The following is a 15,572-nucleotide window of genomic DNA, read 5'->3' on the forward strand; positions in this document are numbered from 1 at the left end:
AAGTAACTTCAAACTTGCAATAAATGCATTTATAAGCTCTTTTTCTTTAAATCTTCCAAACACAGCACTATGGGGAACTTTACAGTATAGGTAACACATCAATAAGTGCACCACAAATGTCAGAGATAATAACACAGGAATGACTGGTATTCTGTGGTAATCTTTGACCACACTGAAAAAGAGTGGTTTTACAGTTTTGTCATTTTCAGATCATATAATTTTTACTAAAAATAGTTGTGGAGGTTTTTTTTTTTTTGTTGTTTTTGTTGCTGCTGGATGTACAAATCATAATGCAAACAGCGAGAGCACCACTTACATTGTAATCAATTTATAACTATAACTTACACTCTATTTGTACTGGTTATAAATTGCCACTTACAGTTTTTCTCATCTGGAAAGTTTGATTAGTATCCTCTGTAAACAATAACTTTTAAGCTAGAAGACCTCAAATAAAGTATTGTTCCAACTCATGTCATGCTGCACTGCTCGTCTAGGTAATGTGACTATTATTTAGACAGGATATTGCTCCGACAATTGAGTACCTTGCATACGGCTCAAATGGAAAATATAGACTGAATCACAAAATCTGAAAATGACCTCACAGCAAGGATTTTGTAATGCTGGCACTTTTTTCTCTTGAAGAATTTAGGCCAAAAAAAAATGAAATCCCTGCATATCACCTGTTTTTAAAAAGCAATAAGGATTACTGTATAACAGGTGAGTTACAGATCAACGTGCTGTATAACAATGACACCTATCAATGCTACACTGTCACACAAGCAAAATATTTCAAGTAAAAAGAGAGCAAGTTGATTAGTGCCTTGTTAAAAGTGCTACTATATATGAAAACTCCAGTTAAATATTCACCTTATAGTAGATAGTGAAATGTTCACTAAACCATTTAAACTGTGCAATCCTACATTTCTGAAACACATACATCAGTTTAAGGTAATTTAGATATACTCTAGTAGCAACAGATTTAAGTATCAAAAGACTCTGTTCCAAGCACAATAAACTATAAAAAAATTCAGTCACAACTTTTTAAGAGAAGAAAATAAAGATTTCTAGGCCCACCTTTTCCATCCATTAAACTGCTTCATAAACACTTCATGATTATAATCCACAAACTTCATTTTACATTTTTCAAAACGAGCCAGTAACTTCTTATGTTTGTTTTCATCAACTCACAGGCAAAGTGAGCTATACACCATAACCTAAGTAATTTTTGTTCCATACCATATAAAGTGAAATAATACTTAATTCCGTATTTGAGGACAACATAAGTCACATGGAATGAAAAGCAAAACACATCTACATAAAAGATGCAAAAAATAACTTCCTAACATATTAAGTTCTTACAGCCTGTCAGCACCTTCTAGCCTTCCAAAGTTCCATAACAAGACAAGTTGATACAAGCAAGTACATAGGGCAACAATTCTTTTCCATCATAATGAAAAAGTTTGTTAGCCAAGCATTTAGGATTTGAGGCATAAATTCAGCTTACAAGTTCTGCAGGGAAATAGTTAAGTAAGCTCAAAAAGGTTACAAAAGACACCAAGGATTTTAGTAATATCAAGGATTTTTAGTTATTCTTGAAGGCTTTAATGCACACAACAAGTGCATTAAATGAGCATTTTATGGAAAACTGAACTGTTGTGTTTTCCTACAGACAAGGAAACTTCCAATAGCTTTAATGAATGAAATAGCTTCTTGAAAATACACTTTAAATTATGAGTGGTGGAATATTTTAATAGTACTGGTAGTACTATAGTGACTTAGTAGAAGAAGTTACCATAAAATACACTGAATTTATTTAGAAGAAATCCTTTTTTGGTGCGTGATGTTGAGTAGCACAGCAAAATTAAAAGCAGCAAAAAAAAAAAAAAAAAAAAAAAAAAAGATGCAGGCTCTTCAGCTCAAAACAAAGGCACTAGAGAAGGAAAATCATTTCTCCAGCCCAACATTAGCAGCAGTGGAAACAAACAACATAATGACAGCTAAGTCTAATCAACACATCTATCCAACCAGAGGTTAGCCTGTCATCCTGCCATCTAGAGCACTAAGAGCTTTGTTAACTGTTAAGGTTTACTAAAGATCTTGTTATGAAATCAAAGATATTTACATTTGGAAATTTCTGCAGTCTATCTGGTACAGTCATGAGCCATGCTGATTGCCTCCACAGAAAGCTAATCAATATTGACCATCAAAAGAAAAATACTTACAGTAAGCCAAATATAATGCATTATGCTATTACACGGTAATTCTGTAAAAAGCAGACTGAATCATCAAATTACCTTAAAAGCTTCAGAAGTATTGCAGAAATACTTTACCCCAGATAGTTTAGCTTAATAATGCACAAATAGTAAGAATCTGTAATATCTGAATCCTCAAAAAGTAGTTTAGAAAAAGTAGCTGGCACAACTAAGTGATAATAACAGGATAAATAGCTGCAGACATTTAAAGGAAGGCAATACTGTAGAGAAGTAATAATTATCTCCATGGAAGAATGATTCATATATGATTACTATTGCAGAACTTAATCCCAACATCCATTAGAATTCAATCAGCGTCTGTGGAAAAAAAAAAAAACAACACACACACACAGGAGCTATATAATACCTTCTAACTATAGGCTAAGCATCGTTACTCACTTACTTGCTAAGTCCCTTTAAATTTGAAGCTTGTAATATGGAATGTGGGCAAAGCGAAAAGGTTTCACGAGCAATTTGTGGACCATATTATCAACACAATGTTCAACGTTAACAGAAACAACATACCTCCATCCTTTTCTCTATTTCTTTGAGGGGGTTGTGTGGTTTACTTAAAAACAAACAAAGAAAAAAACAATCTGACTCCTACTCTAGCACCGTTTGTCAATACATATATGAACATTTGACATGTGAATCCTGTATTGGAAGGAAGAAAGGAGAAAAGCAATACAAATATCTCAGCCTTGAGGCACTTGCTTGAAACAATAACTTCAGGGCTTCCATTTTAAGCTTTCCTGAAATACAGAAGAGCAAAAGTTTGAGTAATTCATTTATAGATGGTTTCTATATATTCTGACTCATAAATGACTACTTCAAGGCATGGTTCCAGAGTTCTTCTCTCAGCCAAATGATAGCCTACGATGTGCTCTCAATCAAAGTACAAGTCGACCAAAAGAAACAAGTTTCTCATGGAAACAGTGACAAAGTCAACTGTCATCATGTAAGAAATATAATCTTAATCACACTTCTTTATAGGTATGAGCATCCATTTAGTAAGAAATCTAAGGAGCAACAAGTAAAATGGCAAAATATCAAGAATAGATGGCCAAGAAATACAAACTTGATCCCAGGATACCTGCATTGCAATTGTATAGTTCAGTGCCTGGATCACGCAGTTAAAAAGAAAAAAATCAGGCTTGCTGATCCTGATTTTCCTTTATTCACAATCCAATTGGATGAAGTAAACATAAAGGAATGGGAAGAACAAGCTAGAGGACCAGCGGATTATTAAATCCGCTGGGCCTATAAAATGAAAAGAACCAGGAATCCACTGTTAAAAATTACTCAATCACTTGGATGACAGCGACTGACAAAAACGCTACCTGAACACCAAGGAGAAAGCTTTAGTGCTTACTGTAGCAAATCACTTCCATCAAGTAACCCTGATGGAAAGCACGCTCATGATTTCCTCTAATCCTCTCCACGGTGCTGGATTACCCACAGTTTCCCACTGCTGCTGCTTTCACTTTTGCTCAAATTTCTCTTTCCAGTGAGTACATATGTATTTATCAGACTGCTCAGCATTTACATTGACCTGACAGGAGGTCTGCAAAAACTCTTCAATAAAATAGCAAAGCAACCCCAAGCGCCCAGAGTAGCATTAAGCCCTTCACTTTTCTGTAGGATACTGTCCTATGAAAATCAACTTCACAGTTGCTACCCATTGATAATGTCAATCCATAAACTAATTTTCTGCAAAGACAACACTGTTCTTCTGCAAAATGCACCAAGTTGTATCGCTATTACACAAGCTCTATATAACCACAGGTCTTTTACAGTTCAGCCTACAGTGCCTTGATTACTAAGTCTTATACATAACTCAGCATTTGCACACATTACTGTAGGAACAGTTCAGAGACCATTAGGATATGACTAATTTGGAAATAAATGCAAATCTTCATTGCAATGCATAAGAAATACTTGCCTTCTAAATAATACATAGGTACAAAAAAAGTGCAGTTAAAAATGTGCACTTCCAAAAGTGAAATTTACTGAACAATTCAGTTCTAATCTATTTAAAGTTTAAATAACATTCTTGGTTCAATACTGCATGAATAAAATACAGAAACCCCTCCAGTCCCTTAGGAGTATTTAACTCTGAGCTAGACTTCCTACTTTGCCAGTAACAGGCTTTCCAGTACTAAAAAAAAAACAAAACACTACAACCACAGCATTTTACCCCAAGTGTGACCAGTGAAGCACTGGGAGGTGTGCCTTTGCCTCTTTAATCGATACCACACCATCCAGCAGTTCAGAGACAGAAATCCACACAGTCTAATCTCTCCAAAGCTTCAAAGCAAATCTGTTAAGCATAATGAAGAAGAAAAAAAAAAAAATGTCTAAAAGTACAATTTCTGCAAGGAAGCAAAATATCTTTTAAAAGTTTTGTAGGTTGTAAAGAAACAAATTTCATAGACATTTTATAGATATTTCATATACACTTCATGTTTTGGTTTCTGGAACAGCACCCTTCTTGGCAGATTGCTCTTCCAATAATAATAAGGCAGCTGCTCAGTCAAGCAGTTGGAAAGCATTACCAATCTGTAGAGCAACCAGACTCTTCATTATGGCTGCACTGACCCTGGAAGTCTATGTGCCATGCAACAGCTGGGGAGTCAGCAGAACAGAGTCAAGGCAGAGCTGTGGTTATCAGCAGCCTGTGCTGAGAAGCACACTGACTTCATTTCCAGTTGAATATATAAAGGGGAGAGATCACTGCTGACCCCAGCTCCTTCATACACAAATTAAAGACGCAAAAGTAGGACTCTGATGTTAGAATAAGCACAGGGAACACACAGTACAGTAAGAAAGAAAGCAAAAAGAATGAGATCATTCCTATAAGGAGAACATTAAAAAGAATAGGTCCTTCTCATCTTCATTTTCTGAACACTATTCTTTATTAAAAGGGTTCAAAGGCATACAAATTTATCTGGCAGATACAACTAGTGACATTTCCACTGTGATTTGAATTTTCTGAAAAGCTAAGTCCCTGTTTAGGTGATTATGTCAACCAAGCATGCTAGCTCAAACCTAATTTCAAACCAGAAAATAAAATGACACATTAAAAAATATCATTGTCATTGAAGGAAAAAGAAAAGTCAAAGTCTTGGGAAGGAGGGAAGGAGGAAAGGAAGGAAAAAAAGTTAATCTTGAACTAAATTCATGAAATTCAGAAAAATAATCACTTCAGAAATTAGTTTTTTGAGCACTTAGATGTGAAGTTTAGAAAAGACATCACATCAGCCTTTCATGGCACTGAACATCTCAAACAACGGAGCCTCAGAAGTCATAACTTCAGCCGTTTGAAATTTGTTCACAATGACAAACTGTGATTACATACAGACAACTATGGGACACGCTGCATTTTATGCAGTTTGACTTTGTTTTACCTGTCTGCATTTCTGTGAAAAGCAATAGAGAAAGTATTTCCTGCCTCTCTTTTAAGTTGCCAACATGTAAAAATCAATTATTTCTCTTGATCCAGGGCAAGAATGTTATTCTTCAAGAATGCTATGGAATATTGGAACAAGCTACATCAGTTTTCAGGGGCTAGGAACTCTATCCATTGCCTTTATGTAAAGAAACACCTAATATTTCTCAAGAATATTTCCCAAGTTAAACAGCAATGAAGCCTTATATAAAGAAATTGTACCTATACACATGCACACAGATTATCTTAGCAAGGAGATCGTTTTGAACCAGCCAAATACCCGATTTCCCTTCTATCAGCAGTATGTATCATCTCTCAGATGAATAATGAAAGTAGGATTTATCCTTCCCGACTTTACACTTAATCAAGGCTCTCTTGATTTTTTTTATTTTTTTTTTAAACCCAAGACATTCCTAGAGGACACTTTTTCATCCCATAACAGGATGCTGAAATAGCTGAGATGAAAGACTCTCAGGAGATATCTTTCTCGATGAACTCTATGAGCTATTGTCACTAGCTCAGATTTCAATACCCTCATCTCCTCCTCATGCAGATGACAAACGTTAACCTATTTCAAAATGAAATATGATAACAGAACCTCAAAAATGAAAAGAAAATATCAGTAAAATTTGCCTTAAATTTTTATTTATGTTTCCTTATACTTAGCCATGTTGTATTTATTTTTCACTAAGAGACATATGTTTATAAACATGCTCAGAGGAGCAGTGTAAAGTACAAGCAGCTGCTTAACTTGGCTAAAAAAGGGCCTCTGGTGGCAGTTGCAAAGTATAGCTACTCAACATTTCAAGAAATAGGTAGTTTGGTAACATAACTTTCAGATTTTTATAGTATAGTATACAAAGATAGTATTCCAAGCAGTTATATTTCCAGTGAAAATTTTGATATGTTACTGTTCATCTCCAAAACAGTAACCACCTCAGTCTGTCCATCCTCATTCCAACACTACAGTTGTCAAATCAGTCTATAAGCTGTATGTATTTTCAGTTAAGTAAATCATTTCATTCTTGCTTATTCCCTAAGGCCCACCATGAAGGCTCCTTAATTTCTTTGAGAAAATTATATAGATCAGGAAAATCCAGTAAAATATTTCAATAAAAATATAACACTTCTTGGATAAATATAAGAATAAAATAAACCTGCATATTAAAACATCTTAGACAAGCAAATGTATAACACTCATACAAAATTCAGTTCCTTTCTTATAGCCTAATAACTTTGAAACACAGAAAACACTGGTCACTTAGAAGTCTGTGCCAAAATTCTGCTGCATGATTAGTAACAAGAATATATCCTACAAGAAGTTACATAAGCTTCCCACCTTCTAGAAAGAAGAAGCAGACAGGAGAATATGGAAATGCTAAGGGCTGTATGAACAAAATGCGAGTGGAAGTATGTGCATAGGAACTGGAAGCAGCAGACCAAGGACTGAAATAACAACCTTACTGAGAACAAAGTACACCACTCCCAGCAGAAAAACTGAGAGACATGGTTTTACACCAAAACACAAGTCTGATAAGCCCCCAGTACAGACTGCTCATCTGCAGAAGATTCTGCATTCCAGCACAGCAGAATGGCACCCAGGTTGCAGCTTATCATATACAACACCCTTTTCCTCAGCATCCAACAGGAAAAAGATTATATTCAGACATAATGTGAGGAAAAACAAAAACTCTGTCTAAGATTTATAGAGGCTGGCGTAAGTGAAACTCAAACAAAAGACAGCCTTGTAGCAACTGATTATTTGATTACTGGTTGGATTGGAGCAAGAACAATTTTTTTACATACTACAAGCTCACAAATAGGACTCAAGTAGTCCCATGGGCAGCTGAGAACTTTCTCTGGCATCACCAAATTTTCTGCTGCTCTCTCAGTCCTTGATGATGGCACCTCAGGAAGGGAATAACTGCAGTACAGCAAGTCCTGATCCTGGAACTGACCCTGAAAAGCCATTGCCATTTACGAATACACTAAGGAGTTTCCCTTGGAATGAGGCGACAGCAAGCAGCTACAGCTATCATTTCCACCTTTCTACTTATGTTATATATTACCTACCTTAAAAACTGCATGGGGTACAAATGAAGTTTAAAACTTGCAGTGTTGCATAGTACCAAATACAATTTAATGATTATTTCCAGCTGAACAAGCAGACAAGATAGATATAAAGAGATAATATAATATTTCTCTCACTAGACAGGCCAGTCTCCACGCATACTAATGTAAAAGCAATGCTAAAAACATTTACTATTAGACATTTGTAATAACATAGGAACTGCTCAGCCAACATGCAAACTCACTTTAAATTCTTAACAGTAAACTTCTTAGAAAATCTAAAGCAATGTTTATCTGTTCCATCTTTTTTATTTACGCAATGATTACTTTAAAAGACTATTAGGATGGAAAACAAGCTGAAGATCTTTACAGAGTATCTATTTCTGAAGCACAGATTCGTAAACTGTTGTAGAACTACAGCTCTGTGTTTCCTGTGCACAACCACATTTCTTTCCTGATTGCATTTCAGTGCAGATCCAGTCCAATGAAACAGACTTAACTGCTCTTTCAGAGAGATGTATTCATTTCACAGCATGATGGCTCAAGTTTTTAAAAAAAGGAGAAAACACTTAACATTTTGGTTAATTTTGATTTATCCACAAGGGCTTATAAAGGATTTATTAAAAATAACTAAAATCTATTTGTATAGAAGATTCTATAGAAGTCCATGACAACTCACTTCATTTTTTACTCATGTAAAGCATACCCAGATAACATGAAGTACACTGGAAACAAACACTGGAAACACTTCAGCTGAAAATCAAACTTTTAAGAAGCAACATACAGCTCCATGTTTAAATACACAAAAAATAACCTTAAAAAAAAAATACAAAGTCATTAGTATTTAAATTGTTTTTTCCAATAGGTTTGGGTTTGGTTTTTTTTGTATGTTTCTTTGTTCTTTTAATTATCATACATCATTTCCTTACCTTGCAAACGGTCTCTGTATCCCAGGGTAAGATGGTCCTCAGATCAATAACTTCACAGGACACCCCGAGCTTTTCCTGAGCCATCACTGCAACCTCTTTGATCACATGTACCTGAAAAGGCAATGCATTATTACAAGTAAACATCTCATTTCTGTTTAAGATGTCCTAAATTACACATACTGAGTACATATACTGATCTAACATTACCTGCTTTTTTAGCAGAAAATGTTTTATTTAGTAACTTAATCAGCATTTCTTACTCACTTCATTCTTCTAATTTACTCCTTATGTTACTCTTTGCATTTCAGCATTACTTCAAGAAAGGAAAAACAAATTTCAGTGAAGGATCACTGAAGACAAAACTGTTACTTGCTAGAAAAGCATCCTCCACTGAGCAGTATCAGGCCTTAATATTTTATTATTCCAGTTAGTTTGGGTTTTAGGATCAGATTTTTCTTAAGACTGTATCTAAACCAAAATCCAAATATCAGTGATGCATTTAAATACAGGATTTCCTGATATGATGTTGTCAGTAAATTTGGTGTAGTCCTCATTGTCAAAGGGTTGGAATGTTTCATAACACAGGTTTGGACTGAGGTACCTGACTTCCCTTAAGCAGCTGCTAGGCACAATTCAGGGGATAGAAGCCAAGGACCACCCCCACCAGGAAGTTTTGATGAGGTCACCTTGGTCAGGGAGACAACAGCACTTAATAATATGGACACAGTGAGATGGCATTAACTGCCAGGGATCAAAGGGCTGTAGTCAATGTCACACAGAGCAAACATCTATGCTGAAACAAGACGATTAAGGATTTAACATGAATCTGTATTACATGAATAGGAATAGCTAAACATGAGATGACTGCTTAAAAGATAAATCACAAGTATTGCAACAGTAAAAAGAAATAGCTTGCAGTGTTCTTGTTTAAATATCTAACGCATTGGAAGTTGTAATGGTTTGAGAGTAGTGTGACACATGGGAAAGATGTTTTTGCCATTTCTATGATGCGTAAGTAAAAATATTTGCCTAGTTCACGAGGGATAAGGATTAGTTAATGACCATAAAATACTGAGTGCAACTGGAGAGTAACTAAAAGCCATTACTGCCCTTCATTAGTATAGCTCAGGAAAGCACACATCAGGTAACCTCACTAGGACAGCAGCTGCCAAGCAACTACTTAGCATACAAAAACCACAAGAAGTAACCATTCAGTATGTGTCATCACTCACAAAGTCAACTCTGTATTTGTTGGTTCCACTGTACACACAGCCATCAAGTTCCAAGCTTATGCACACAGCCAGCAAATACAACAGCAACTCACTTGCAGAAGTCTGATACAAAACACGCTGTATTTTCTGCTTACATGCGAAGAATGTATCTCTATCTCTACGCAGAGATACGCTCAACAGTTCTTGTATAAGGCAACAACAATGCACATTCTCCACTTGATGTACATGCATATACTTCTGCCAAGAAATCCTGACAGAGGGAAAAGTTCCTTAAAACAGTCCCCCATTCTGTATTACACAGCCACACCCATGGTTAAGTCAGATCCTAAATCCACATTAGGGCTGTACATCAAAACAATTGTTTGTCTCAACACATTTCGCAAGCTCTAAAGCACAGATCTTTGAAAAGATGCCATTCCAAGTCCACTACACACAACTGTAGGATGTTATTTTAATTGCTTTCGACAGCTTTACAGCCAATACTTAAATGATCTTTAAAAACGATCATAAAACACCATCTTTATGGTTATTTATCATTTCAGTGTTGGGGAGCTTGATGAATATTAAGATTTCATTCAAGTGGAGCAGGCATTATCTAGGAAAAAAAGAGTACGCACTTTCAAAAGGGAACAAAGAGAAAAGTATAAATTGTTTTCTGCTGGAGAAATACGCACAAGTAAAGATATCAAAGTAGTCTATAATTTAACTAGTAGGAATAATCATAGATATAAAGAAGTTTTCTTGTCCTCTGGCTGCTTGACCTATCACAGGAAAGCAAGAAAGATAATAGATTTCAAACAAAAAGGAAAGAAAAACAACTCCACAGATCAACACTGTTGTGATGAAAGTTACAGCGCTCCCTCACCTTTAACAGCTTCCCAGGCACATAATTAAGCCAGGAAAATAGCAATTTACTAAATTACAGGTTAAAAGCAATTTAAAGATTCTTCTGGTAAACTAGACTAAAATTTGTTTCCCATCATTCTTCAACATGAATGTGTTTGGGCTTTTTGTACAGTTTTATTCTATTTCTGTAAGGTCTTTTTTAATATTTGAACATCTTAACTGGGGGCAGGGGGAGTTGAATCATATTCTTGAACAGCTTTGAAAATAAAGTGAATCATTCAATCAACCGAATAATTCATTTAACCATGTACCAATGGAACACATACAAAGTTTACTGTCTGGCACTTGAGACTGTGTACACGGTTCAGCACCTGGCCCTTAACCTGGGCTCTGATGGACAACAATGAGCTTCAGAGAACCTTACTGACCTGTGTGCCCCAAGCAACCAGCGTCACATCACTGCCTTGCCGCAGCACCTCAGCTTGAGACAGAGGAATGTTGTAGGGCTCCACAGGAACTTGTTCCACTGAAAATATAAAAAACTAAGTGAAAAATAAGCATTAGACTCTTATTCAGTACTAAGCATTGGATACTTAGTCAGTACTACCCCATAAAAATATACACTATGCTTTTTTTCTTAACAGTAATGCTATTTAAAACAATAGACCAAATCACGTTAAGAATTATCCTTTATTCCAGTGGTTTAGCTACAATTAAAAATATTTTATTTATAACATATTGAATGCATTCAGTGTAATGTTCCATTTAACTTGTGTAGCATGCAAAAAAGATTTACCCATACAACCACTGTAGCAATAGATCATGCTGATCATCAAGTCAGTGATATTTAGTACCAGATATGGAAATGGACCCTGCCTTAATGGTTTAAATGGGTTAAAATCTCAAGTAAAAACTGCAGATGATTTGAAGAAACATCAATATAGCCCTGAAATCACACTACAATATTCAGAGCATTCTCCCGCTGTCTACCAAGAATGATGCTCCACAGGTTTCCAGCGAAGTGGGAGGAAAAATAGCTCTCAGAATCTGCACAGAAACTGTCACAGGAACTTCTGAGGACAGCAGTTTTAAGTTACTCAGATATTTAATTCACTAAAAATACTTTAATAGTAAAGTAACTAGAAGAAAAAAAAAAAAAAGAAAAAGAAACAAACAAACAAAAAATAGAATTATAGAATAGCTCAGGTTGGAAAAGACCTTCAATATCATCAAGTCCAACCACAACACAACCAAATTACCCTAACTCTAACAACCCTCTGCTAAATCACGTCCCTGAGTACCACATCCGAATGGTTTTTAAACACATTCAGGGTTGGTTACTCAACCACCTCACTGAGGAAAAAGGCATCTTGCCTTCACTGTAACTCTGAAGATGGTTCCATTCAATTTAGTATCTATTTAACAATTTTCAGATGGAAACATCTTAGGAAAAATTAAGCCTTTTATGTTTTCTCTCATTAGTACAGCAGATCTGATGCAAGTAGCTCTGCCCTGGCTTGTACATTAGGAACATATACTTAATAAATCAAGTAGTGAATACTTGAAGAGTTTTCTAAATTATACCTTTTTTTTTTTTTTTTTTTTTTTTTCCAACCAGAGATGGTATACAAACACCAAGTGCTTCAAAATCACATAAAGGCTGAGGTAGGAAGCAAACTCCAGCAATCAGCTAGTCCAAGCCCTGTGCTCACAGCCCTCTCTCACCACGACCATGTTGTTCAGGGTCAGTAGTGCTTCCAGCATCACCACAACTTCTCTGAGCAATCTGTTCCTGTGTTTGGCCACACTTGGAGTAAAAATGTTTTCTCCTATCTTTATGTTACGTATATCTCAACGCAAACAGGGACAGAATGTATCATGCATCAATTTAATTTCTTTCTTGCTTAAGACACAATAGGAACCTTATTCAGCATAATTTGTCCCATTCAGCAAAGGAAAGAAAAAAAAATCAGTTTTAAACAAAGTGCTTTTTAACACAGCACAAAAATCAGATCTGTTTACTCACAATTATTCTTAACGCATTAAATTATCAGTGTCTTCCTGTAACAATTTCTTTAAATAACAAAGGTCTAGAGGTGAAAGGCACTGCCAGCCCTGCTAACTGACAGTAAAAGCAAACCAGACTGCTCTGGATTTTGCATATTACAAAAAACCTCAGGAAAGACAGGCAAGGAAATGAAAGCATGTTACAATACACTATTGTATTTTTCATGGAAAAACCTGAAGAAGAATGCTATATGTATACTCAAATGTAAGCTCAGGCAACTGACATGAATACAGTTTGGAAGACAGGTGGATGCACCAGCGGAAGACCTGGATAGCACACATGATATAAAGAGCTCCTCTGTGTAATGGTTTCAGCCATTTAGAAAAAGTAAATGCAGTATACAATTACGAATTACAATTATCCAATTTCTTACTATCTAATATTCTTAATATATTCTCTTAATATTATTAATTCTTATAGTTAAACCATTCTCGATACTTAAATGCTTGTCAAGATAAAGTTGTAAGGGAAGTCTAGATTTGACCGGATTTTATTGTAGTGCCTTTACAAATCTCCTCCCTCTACTAACAGTGATATAAAACAGCACGTGAAATTATCCTGTGCATTTTCTTGCCTAACAGTTAACCAAACCAGGACAACAATGTTCATATGCAGAGCACTCCATTCATCTAATTCCGAATTTATAAATATTTTAAATCAAGCATTTCAAAACTAGATTTCAAGTAAAGCAATTAACAAAAAGTAGTAATCAGACAAAAAGGACCATCACAGCCTTAAGAGGCTGCACCATCTGCTGCTTTTTTTCTTTTTTTAAGAGTAGTCTGAAGCATGGAAAGAAAACATATGTTTTCTAATCTTACTGTCTTGTCTCTATAACAACCACTGATGCAAGTCGTATTTATTTCTACACCACCAATGTCATATATGGTACAACAAAATGAAACTGCAAAGGTCAAAAAACATCAGAGTAGGTTCTCCACAAGATGTCTAAACCTGATAATGTCAAGGTGACTCATCTCCTTTCATTCATAATCATTACGTTCTCATGACACTACACACACAGTCCAATAACCATTTATTTATAAATCAGAGCCTCCTTTTTCTTCTTCTTCTTCTTTTTTTTTTTTTAATTCAGATATTTTCTCAGCATCTCTGACATTTAAAAGGACGTCACCATGGCACTGGTAATAATGTTATAACTTCATAAGTTAGTCAGCAACAGAATTCCCTCTGTAGATGTGTACTTCTGTATTTAACTTTGGACTTTTTCTCAGAAATGTTTGCATCTATTTGCTTCTAATTTCAAGGCCAGGCTGGATGGGGCCCTGGGCAACCTGATCTAGTAAACATGAAAGTTTGGTGGCCCTGCCAGGCAGGGGGGTTGGAGCTACATGATCCCTGAGGTCCCTTCCAACCCAGGTCATTCTGTGATTCTATAATTTTATAAAAGGCACACAAATATATGTAAAAACTTCTGCTCCCACTGAGAATAGATGAATACTATTTTCCAATGCAAAAGGGAGTATGTCAAGACAAGGAGGAAAGAAGAAACATCCAAGGGTATAAATGTGATCAAGAACAAAATAAAGAAGCTAGTCACAGCTGGTCTTGTCACATGGTGGCGCTATAAATTTCTGCCTAGATCACAGAATCACAGAATTGTAGGGGTTGGAAGGGACCTCTAGAGATCATCGAGTCCAACCCCCCGAGATCTCTGAACTGATGTTCTTAAAAATCTAAGGTAATTTCTCTGGAAATCAGACCATGAGATTACAGGGCAACATCATCAGTAATTTCTTTCAGAAATGACTGAAATCTCGTAACAACGCTGTGGTTGGTTACAGTCCAACATATAAACCCCACTAGCCACTATTTCAGCACATCTTCACTCAAGATTTCAATCAAATAGCTCATCTTCATCTTCTTCACTAGCAGATCCAGCAACTGTTTCATAGGTCAATTTCTCATACATGAAAATCCCACTATACTCTCAATACTCATGTGATATTTTTAAGGTGCAGTCACTCATTCCATTATGAAAGTAAACATTTTATTAATGCTGCAATCTGCAGCTGAGTATTTTAAATAGTAAAAACAGTGAAGGAAAGTGCTATTTTGAAGACATTTGTTTCAGTACTCAAGAATAGCTGGCAGACAAAATTATACAACACAGGAATGACAAATGGCTTAACTTATACCTACTTATCAGAGGCTGCTTACTCAGACATTCCACCTATCTCTCCATATGCAATTTTGTTTTTCTACACTCTCCTGTCCAATAAAGCTTCACCAGTCCTCAGTAAGTAACTGTATTGTTACAATTAACATTGATGATACAACATACACTACCATCTTCAATTTACTGTGTTATTGTCATGCATAACAATGGTTGCTAAAACTTAACTGAACAAAAATGTCGCTACGACTGAAGCAAAGAAAAATATTAAAGGCAATTGCATTTCCTTCCAAATAAAATCAGAATTTAACGGAGCAGGTTTTCTATGCTTTTAGAAATGAAGCACTCAAAAGAAATGTAAAATTTTGTAACAACAATGACTGTGTAAAATCACCTCCTTTGTAAAAATAAGACAATTCTAGCAATTTATTTTAATATTCAGAATTACCAAAGGAACAGCACTTTCACTTCTGTCAGACTTACGCTACTTATCCCAACAATGCCTGTAAGGAACTCCATAAGTCAACATGTTAACTGCAGCCAGTTTATCTTTAGATGATTTGAGGTTTTGTTATTCTAACTACCAAATT

The 15,572-nt window shown here is 35.6% G+C and overlaps 1 protein-coding gene across 3 annotated transcripts in view; it reads right to left on the bottom strand.

The window, feature by feature from the left end:
* BCKDHB (branched chain keto acid dehydrogenase E1 subunit beta) overlaps positions 1–15,572 on the bottom strand; it is a 100,116-nt gene that overhangs the window by 55,930 nt on the left and 28,614 nt on the right. For all 3 annotated transcript variants that reach the window (XM_032443334.2, XM_032443335.2, XM_032443336.2), the window contains exons 7-8: positions 11,206–11,303; positions 8,700–8,810 (exon numbers count right to left, since the gene is read on the bottom strand). In XM_032443334.2, coding sequence (XP_032299225.1) covers positions 8,700–8,810; positions 11,206–11,303 — 209 coding nt within the window. The remainder of the gene's footprint in view (positions 1–8,699; positions 8,811–11,205; positions 11,304–15,572) is intronic.

Source organism: Coturnix japonica, chromosome 3, assembly GCF_054131305.1.
Source record: "Coturnix japonica strain WE chromosome 3, WE-NBRP24, whole genome shotgun sequence".
Lineage (NCBI taxonomy): Eukaryota > Metazoa > Chordata > Aves > Galliformes > Phasianidae > Coturnix > Coturnix japonica.